This window comes from Aplysia californica, unplaced genomic scaffold (assembly GCF_000002075.1).
Source record: "Aplysia californica isolate F4 #8 unplaced genomic scaffold, AplCal3.0 scaffold00746, whole genome shotgun sequence".
Taxonomy (NCBI): Eukaryota; Metazoa; Mollusca; class Gastropoda; order Aplysiida; family Aplysiidae; genus Aplysia; species Aplysia californica.
The window spans coordinates 168,258-178,257 of NW_004798016.1; the positions used below are offsets into that span (position 1 = coordinate 168,258).

Sequence of the window (10,000 nt, forward strand, 5' to 3'; positions counted from 1 at the left end):
CCCACCCCCCGACTTCATTTTGGTTTCGATATTTGTAGGTTACGTAAAAATGTATCCACATGGTGCAAACTGTTATGTTTGAAGAAAAAAGGAACGAGAAAAAGGGGACTTGTTTAATCAGTGATGGTGGTGGTGATGATGATGATGATGATGATGATGATGATGATGATGATGATGATGATGATGAAGAGGAGGATGAGGATAATGATGAAGAGGAGGATGATGATGATGAAGAGGATGATGATGATGATGATGAAGAGGAGGATGATGATGAAGAGGAGGAAGATGATGATGAAGAGGAGGAGGAGGATGATGATGATAATGATGATGATGATGATGATGATGATGTGATGATGATGATGATGATGATGATGATGATGATGATGATGATGATGATGATGATGATGATGAAACAGCGAAGCACCTCACCACAACACCACAGACGCTGGTTGGGACTTAAGAATAAAGATCCTCATGTAAGAATGGTAATACTGATGCCTTTGTATCCCTCACAGCTCACGTAGGCCCTCACAGGCAAGGTTAAAGCCTGCCTCCTAAAAGATCTAAACTGGGTCGATGGGAACTTAAAAATCTTTTTTTTTTTCAAACCTCAGGGTCAGCAAGTGTACAACAAGACAAACTTACATAGAAATCACTGTACTGGTCGTCCTCCCCGATGTAGAGAAAGAAAACTGTGTCTGTGTGCTGGCCCAAAGCCTCGTTCAGTTTCCCGATACTGCTCAGTTTCCTCACAGTGGGTCTGTCAACAACAACAATTCAAATCGTGAAGAATGTTTTACACCCCAACTGAGACAATTCGGATCATTTATGGGGTGGTTTACTTCATCCCCACCGGCTGAATGGGGTACAACATTCCAGCAGACAGACGGAAATGTTCAATAAAATAACCACCCAACTCAGGAATCATTGGGTTTTTTAGTTTCAGTAAGGGTTTTACGGCATTTGCAACAAAAATAGGTCATATAAGTACCAATCATGATTAGAAGTGTTGCGAAATAAAGAAAGAGATAAGGTCAATAGATAGTTGATAGGAAAGAACGAGGAGAGATAAGGACGATAGATGTTTGATAGGAAAGAAGGAGAAGAGATAAGGACGATAGATGGTTGATAGGAAAGAAGGAGAAGAGATAAGGACGATAGATGTTTGATAGGAAAGAAGGAGAAGAGATAAGGACGATAGATGTTTGATAGGAAAGAAGGAGAAGAGATAAGGACGATAGATGTTTGATAGGAAAGAAGGAGAAGAGATAAGGACGATAGATGTTTGATAGGAAAGAAGGAGAAGAGATAAGGACGATAGATAGTTGATAGGAAAGAAGGAGAAGAGATAAGGACGATAGATGTTTGATAGGAAAGAAGGAGAAGAGATAAGGACGATAGATGTTTGATAGGAAAGAAGGAGAAGAGATAAGGACGATAGATGTTTGATAGGAAAGAAAGAGAAGAGATAAGGACGATAGACGTTTGATAGGAAAGAAGGAGCAAAACATACCAGAGCATAACTTGATAAGGAATCGAATTAACATTTTAACCCTTCACAAAAGTGGCTGGGACTGGAAGGGTTAAACACACAACAGCAAACACCCTGACCACCACACAACAGAGAAAGAAACAGCAGGTAGCACATTTCACCTGACACAGCATGGCAAGGGTTCACTGCCCCTTTCAGCATTGTAAGGTCATTCAAGGAGCAAGACTTTCAATTTAATCCCAACCCTGAAAATAAGCACACATCCAACCTGAATGACTATCATGCATCTCCACCAATACATCACCACATTTATCAAACAATGACATCCATGTTATAGTTCTAGTACCACTTGTACTCCACCTACCCCTGAGCTCTCAAGGCAAACTCAATGAGGTCCTCCTTTGTGCGATCTCCTCTGTGCGTGAACGTACGGTCTCCGTGGACACTGGAAAATGAGCAAACAAACATTTTGATTTCCAAAAACTGAAACACAAAGCACATCATAGGTATTTGTTGGTTTTTTTTATTCAAAATTTAGAAAAATACAATACATCATCTCTACATCACTGTGTCCAATTTATAAGACTCTAGTTATAAAAAAGAATTAAGCATAAAAGGCACATATTTTGCCCCCACCACTTGAAAAAAAAAATGTTTTCAAAGAAATACCTCTCTTCTAATCAAGAAATGTGACACTAACAGTCCTTGTGTCTCCTAAATATCTGGGCTGGAGGAAAATAATACAGCCTGATTTAAATTGCAGCGATACATTCTCATTCTAAACACAATCTGAATCAAATCAAGCATTATTTCATTAAGAGTTTTACAGCACTTGCAACTTGATTAGCTCCAATTTGTGCCAAATATTAGTGGTGTTACATAAAAGTAACAAACACAAAAAAGAAGGAGAGGTAAGGACGATAGATGTTTGATTGGAAAGATGGAGCAGACCACATCAGAGTACCCACCAACCAGCTACAAGAAGCTTTCCTATGAAAACCTTTTAGTTTTAGTTTTAGTAAGGTTTTACGGCGCTGGCAACTGCATAAGGTCATATGAGCGCCAAGGGGTGGATGTCGACAGGGAAGTCCAAACGGGAAATCAGACTTACTCTGCTCACCTCTCTAGCTTCAACAGCACAAAGTCTGCTTCGACTATCAAGGCATCCCAGAAATAGCACTTCACAAGAAAGTGACAAACATACAAAGGAAGTAGAGGAAAATGACGATAGTAAGGATGAGGAAAGAAAAAGCAGAGGTTCCCCCTATGTTGTTCCTGCACAGTATGAGGATGACATTGATAAATCAGCCCATTTACAATTCTACTGTGCATAAGAACATGTTAATAATATCCCCCCTTTGAGAATGGCCTTAAGACACTTCAGTGAGTAGCACTGCCCTGGGCGGAGGAATGATCGAATGTTTGACAGGAAAGAAGGAGCAAACCACACCACCACACCACCACACCCACTAACCCGCTACAAGAAACTTCCCTCTATGAAAACCTTTCTCCCCAACTCACAACATGATGGTGGGGAATCCCCTCACAGCAAACTCGGAGGCCACGTGGGAGTAGCGGGTACAGTCCAGTTTGCCGACCCGCACCGCGCTGCCCAGTTTGTGCAGTTCCTGGGCCACCTCACGGTACACGGGCTCCAGTTTCTTACAGTGGCCGCACCACGGCGCGTAGAACTGGGTCGGGAAACAACAGGCAGGGGGTTGAAGATTGGGTCAGACACACTCATAGAGATTGCGCTAACCCAGTGCTTTTTTGTCCTTTCTCCATTTTTAATAACAATGAAAATAGTTCATAACAAAGAGTGAGCTTAAGAACAAGTCACATTTACACTGTTAAAAAAAAAACATGGAGATACGACAAGAAAGCATTGAGGTTGCAATTGGATCAGATAATTGCTGAGACCACAGCTGTAAAACTGACCTATAAGAGACAGTTTGGCACACTTTCAGATCATCTTCTTTTCGTTCATCATTCAAAAGCATGAGCCCCTTTTTCTTTTTTATGTTCCTTATTGCTATATTGTACCATTGCTCTACTACACACAAATAAGTCATGGCTCTACTACACACAAATAAGTCATTGCTCTACTACACACAAATAAGTCATGGCCTACTACACACAAATAAGTCATTGCTCTACTACACACAAATAAGTCATGGCTCTACTACACACAAATAAGTCATGGCCTACTACACACAAATAAGTCATGGCTCTACTACACACAAATAAGTCATGGCTCTACTACACACAAATAAGTCAGTGCTCTACTACACACAAATAAGTCATTGCTCTACTACACACAAATAAGTCATTGCTCTACTACACACAAATAAGTCATTGCTCTACTACACACAAATAAGTCATGGCCTACTACACACAAATAAGTCATTGCTCTACTAGACACAAATAAGTCATGGCCATACTACACACAAATAAGTCATGGCTCTACTACACACAAATAAGTCATTGCTCTACTACACACAAATAAGTCATTCTCTACTACACACAAATAAGTCATTGCTCTACCACACACAAATAAGTCATGGCCCTACTACACACAAATAAGTCATAGCTCTACTACACACAAATAAGTCATGGCCCTACTACACACAAATAAGTCATAGCTCTACTACACACAAATAAGTCATGGCCCTACTGCACACAAATAAGTCATAGCTTTACTACACACAAATAAGTCATAGCTTTACTACACACAAATAAGTCATGGCTCTACTACACACAAATAAGTCATTGCTCTACTACACACAAATAAGTCACCTCACAGTTGGAGCACTGGGCTCAGAGGGAAGGGTAAAAAAGGAAATCAGGGACAGACGTTAAGCCAAAAGAAATATATCAGTACCTCTGTACACCATTATTAGACTGCTGTACTTTCCGCTCACTGACACGCATTGTTTTCGCCTCCTCCTGCCCACCCAGCAGTAATGGGTACCTGACTTCCAGTTGGGGAAGTAAAGGCGGCGTGGAAAGGAACTGCCCACCCAGCAGTAATGGGTACCTGACTTCCAGTTGGGGAAGTAAAGGCGGCGTGGAAAGGAACTGCCCACCCAGCAGTAATGGGTACCTGACTTCCAGTTGGGGAAGTAAAGGCGGCGTGGAAAGGAACTGCCCACCTAGCAGTAATGGGTACCGGACTTCCAGTTGGGGAAGTAAAGGTGGCGTGGAAAGGAACTGGCCACCCAGCAGTAATGGGTACCTGACTTCGAGTTGGGGAAGTAAAGGCGGCATGGAAAGGAACTGGCCACCCTACCACAATATGCCGAAGGCCCAGGAAGTTGTCTCACTAACAAGGCAATCCCCAATGTCCGAATCGAATGCGGGAACATCTTTACTTTTACCTTCCACTCGAGCAAATTAGGTCTGTTAATTATCCCCATACCAACAGGGGATTTGAAAAAGTGTAAATGTGTAAATGCCATGCAAAATTTTATATCTCAACGTAGGAACTACAGATTAAGTTTTCATAATTACAATTTCAATCTTGTCTTCGCCCTTTTCAAAACAATTTATCCAATAAATCCTACCTCCACAAGCCACATGCCATCTTTCCTGTACTCCAGGAACCTAGAAGAAAGAAAGAAAAACGAATTAACAAAGAGGAATTTCTGAGTTGGCATAGATAAAAACTAACTTGACGCACCATATTTCAATACAGAAAATGCTAAAGACTTTAAAACCATGGCCACATTACCCCACCCTTAGAAAATTCCATTCTCGGTTAAATGAAGTCAGAAAACTAAATGTGCCCATTTTTCTATTGGTGGAGAAAAGGAAGCTGCCAGTACTACAACATTGAGGTGGATCTCTCTGTTCTATCGGAGACCTCTTGAGACATCACACAGATTCTTCTATACATCTACTGGAAAGTGCAAAGAAAACTTGTAGACCAAAAATTTTCTTTTTATTGATATGCAATGAACTATTTAAAATTTTCCAGCAAGTTTTCTTATTTACTAGACAATATATCTTAAACTCGCTTCATTCAAGAAAAAAAATGGGGGAAAAACAAAAGAAAAAAGAAAAAAAGCATATGCCCTCTTTCTATCCTACGATGACATTCAAATGAAAGGAAAGGCATCTGCACTAGCATTGACCACAAAATGGGAACAATTATAGAACTCAATGCCTCCATTGATAAGCCAAGCCATAACATTTGTGGAACATCATGAAATGTTAATGAGCTCTATTGATCTTCTTATCTGCTGTAACATTTCAAAGCTGCATTAACTGTAGAATAAAAAAAAAGAGAAGATCAATATATAGTTCTATTTTAGACAGAGGAGACAGCTAAACACCGGACTGTGTTAATTTTCCATTTTCCGTCTGTCTTTTTTATGTGTAGGCCTACTATTTGAAAAAAGATATTCACAATATCGTTACTGAGCTAGCAAATCCGCACAACTCATTTTTGCTACTTTTGAGATATTGGAAAAAAAACTGTTTCTCTAGACTTTTTATCATCAAATAATGGTGAAACTTTCCATGCTTGTTTCTTTTGTGACTGCCACTGCACTTTTATTTCTATTTTAATAAAAAATAATAATGGATTGCATTTATATAGCTCATATCCACTTCTGCAATGCTCTATGCGCTTAACATGATACATATTATGGATTTACAAATCAATTTTAAAGGCACATAGTATTACATACACGTGCACACACATATTCACGCACGCATGCACCACATACACATACGTACACACATACACACATACGTACATATGCACATACGCACATACAAACTTACAACGATCTACAGCTTGGATGGATTCTGTCTAATCGAAATATGATGAAAATAGAAATGCTTTTAGTTTCTTCTTAAAAATTTCTAGATTTTCTGCTTCTCTGATAGTTTTTGGAAGCCTATTCCAAACAAGTGGGGCAAAATATGAAAAAGAACGTTGGCCATATGATTTGTAATTTATTTTAGGCTTAACAAGGGTTGTTTTGTCACTTGATGATCTGAGCGTTCTAGGAGGCACATAGGGTGTTAAAAGCTGTTTTAGATAGTCCGGTGATAAATCATGTAAGCACTTGTAGCAAGTTAAACAGATTTTATATATGATACGCTCTTTCACCGGGAGCCAGTGTAATTCTTTTAAAATAGGAGTCACATGATCATGCTTTAGTTTTTTAGTAATTATTTTGGCAGCAATATTTTGTACACTTTGTAGTTGTTGTAACTGTTCATCAGGTACACCAGCCAGTAAGGAATTGCAATAATCAATCCTTGACAATATAAGTGATGTTATTAAAGTTTTGGTGACACCAACAGATAGATATTTTCTAATGCTCCCTATTTTCTTCAGTTGGAGATATAGATTTTTACAAAGATTGGATACATGGTATTTCATTGACATATCTTGATCTAGCACCACACCTAAATTTCTTATTTTAGTTTGGGCGGATATTTCGTGGCCATTGATGTTTATTCTGATATTGTCGATTTCATTGCATGCGCTGCTACGAAGAAATAATATTTCAGTCTTATCCACATTTAATTTTAATTTGTTCTTGAGCATCCATTTTCTTATATCATTGATACATCTGGCGATTCTATGAAATTGTGTACATTGTCAGTTGTAGTGAATCCATACAGCTGTGTATCGTCTGCATAAAGATGGTAATTGAGGGCATATAAAGAAATTATTGATGACAGACTTTGCGTGTACATTGTAAAGATGACAGGACCAAGGACCAAATCCTGAGGAACTCCGTACTTTAGAGGCAACCTATCAGACACATCATTGCCAATTTTCACTGACATATACCTATTTTCTAGATATGATTTAAACCACAGTACCTGATAGTAAAAATGACTTTTCCAATCTCTCTAGTAAAATTTCGTGGTCGATGGTATCGAGCGCCGCTGACAAATCAAGTAGAACCAAAACACAGACTTTTTTATTATCGATTTCATTTAAAACATCTGATGATACCTTTAAAAGAGCGGTTTCCGTACTGTGGTGCCTTTTATAAGCAGATTGAAAAGGTTCCTACATGTCATTGGCCTTTAGACGTTGTTGAACTTGACAATACAACATACAACGGACAACAGTAACATAAAACGTTGTGTTCTGACTAAAGAAAATTATTGCAAATACCCATCTTATTAATTTAGAAACAGAAATGATTTCAGCTGACATTTGAATGAATCAAAAGATTTGATCTCTCTTAAAGTACTTGGTAAAGCATTCCAGATTTTGGGGCCTTGGTATTCAAATGCCCTTTCACCTATTGTTTTAAGTTTCATAGATGGTAAAATAAATTTCTTTTTGTCAGCTGATGACCTTAAACTGTGAGTCGCAAAGTACAGTCACAGATTTATTAGTGTGATATTATGTGACATAACAGTAAGCACGAAGGGACTTCTGTCACTGACAAAACACAGTTAAAAGTTCATAAAAGCCTCCTCCTGCAAAGAAATTCGGGACACAAAACAAACCACCCGTCTCTTTTCTCGTCTTTCTACACGTGATTCAGCCGAAAAAGCTTATCCATGCTTCATCTCCCATGACCGTTGCTAGTGAGACTCTAGAACCCACTTTGTCCAAACAAGCTGGAGAATGTTGTGTTTGTCTGTTGGATTTCTCATCTAGAGAATTTTGAGGTACATCTCACCTCCTCCCTTTTTTGTTCCTCAGTAGACAGGATATATCCAACAGGAAATCACTTTTTCTATGTTGACTTCTCCACAAAAATATTTTGCACCAACCCAAACAAGAGTCCGGACATATCAGTAAGTTTTCGTGTGCGGGTATGGGAATCCTGCACAAGCCCTCAACCACCCCTCTCCCCCCCTCCCCTCCCCCACCACCCAATTCCTTCTTCCCCAACCTCCATTTTCCCATTTTTTAAATTAAGTCTAAAAAAATGTTTGAAGGATGAAATACGAATTTTTTTAACTTCATAGACAAATACACATACTTTCCATAAGGCTTTTACTCTCATGAACCCTTTTTTTTTTCTCAAAGAGGCAACGACTCCAACCCGGTACCTTGACTCATTCTATAAAAGCATGCAAATGAGAAAATACCTTTGAACAGGTCGTTAAAATACAATTATCACCATTGTGTGTAGTGTAAAACCTCTCAAACAACAGGCAGACACAAACACAGCGATACTTCACCTTTCATCCAGCTCCAACTGTCCCGCACAGAGCGACAGAAGTCCTGAAAAAGTTAAGTACATTGTAATTTAATATATTTCAACATGATTTACCAACAAAATGAAACACTTTGACAAATACAGTTTATGTCCAGTTTGTATAACCGTGACCACATTTCTCCTGAAGCCGACAAGAACAAGAAAAATAGCAACACTGAAAAGAACAGAAAAACTTGAAGCAAACTTCAATAAAGCAGCTATTACTTCTTTAAAAATCTTGGGAAGTGTTTTACAGTGCTCGCAACTGCAAAAGGTCATATGAGCGCGCAGGACACATAAAACATTTTCAGCTGGTAGGAAATTTTGAATTTTTTGCTCGGGAGGCGGCCGAAGCCTACTCTTATAGATTTTAGACCACCAAGGGATCTTTAACATGTGCAACTTGCACACAAGACCTTCGGGATTTTTCGCCCTTGTCCGAGAAGGCTAGGTGCAGATCTTTCCTACCGGAAGATCAAGGGTATGGCTGAAAGACAGCACTAAGAAGGAGCTAAGGAGTAGCAGTAGAAAGGCTGCAGAAAGAGTCTGGAGCCCAGAAGAGGGGGCAAAGGAGGTGAGGGGGTAGAGGCAGAAAGAGGAGACGAAAGCAGACGACAGAACATTGATAGAGAGCAAGAAAGGAGGAGAAAAGAGACAATTTTCGAGAAGAAGAAATTTTCCGTTGCTATCTGGATTCAAACCAGGGACCTTTGAAGGAGAGGCGAACACCTTAACCTCTTGGCCACAAGAGCCCCTTATTAAAAAATCTTGTTAGGCAATATTTTCATGAGTTTTGCTGCATTAAAATTAAAGGACATGTACTATCATATACTGTGTACATCTTTTCATGAACATGTTGATAAAAGTGTTGAGACAACGAACTCCCCATCAATCCCCACAGAGACGGCACAGGGTTTACCCCCTGTACATTCCTTCAGGTTGATCAAGTCTGCACATGAGAGGGGGGAAAACTACACATTTTAAAAAAAAATCCAAACAAAGGCATATATTACAGGAATGTATTATGATGGATACTATCTAAGTGAAGGTTGGTAAAAATTACTATAAAGAAATTCTTCATCTCTTATGTTATCTTCTGCATTCCCATAATGCAATCCAATAAAAACTTTAAAGTCCTTTTCAGGGTCAATAAACAGGGTGTGACTCTCCGACCTTTATAATAAGAGTCTAGTAGCCCTCCACAAAGTTACTGTGAACAAAACATTAACGACTTTAGAATCATAATTAATGGCATGAAGAGTCTCAAGATTTACACTGATCGTATTTCTCCTTCCCCTCAGCTGCCTAAAATCAAATTTAT

At 39.1% G+C, this 10,000-nt stretch overlaps 1 protein-coding gene across 1 annotated transcript in view; it reads right to left on the minus strand.

Moving 5' to 3' along the window:
* Positions 1 to 10,000, minus strand: part of LOC101863848 (protein disulfide-isomerase TMX3) — a gene marked incomplete at its 3' end in the record, with an annotated part of 20,105 nt that overhangs the window by 8,344 nt on the left and 1,761 nt on the right. The window contains 5 exon segments of the mRNA XM_005109053.3: positions 646 to 760; positions 1,857 to 1,937; positions 3,014 to 3,183; positions 5,056 to 5,095; positions 8,663 to 8,705. Of these exon segments, the coding sequence (XP_005109110.2) occupies positions 646 to 760; positions 1,857 to 1,937; positions 3,014 to 3,183; positions 5,056 to 5,095; positions 8,663 to 8,705 (449 nt within the window).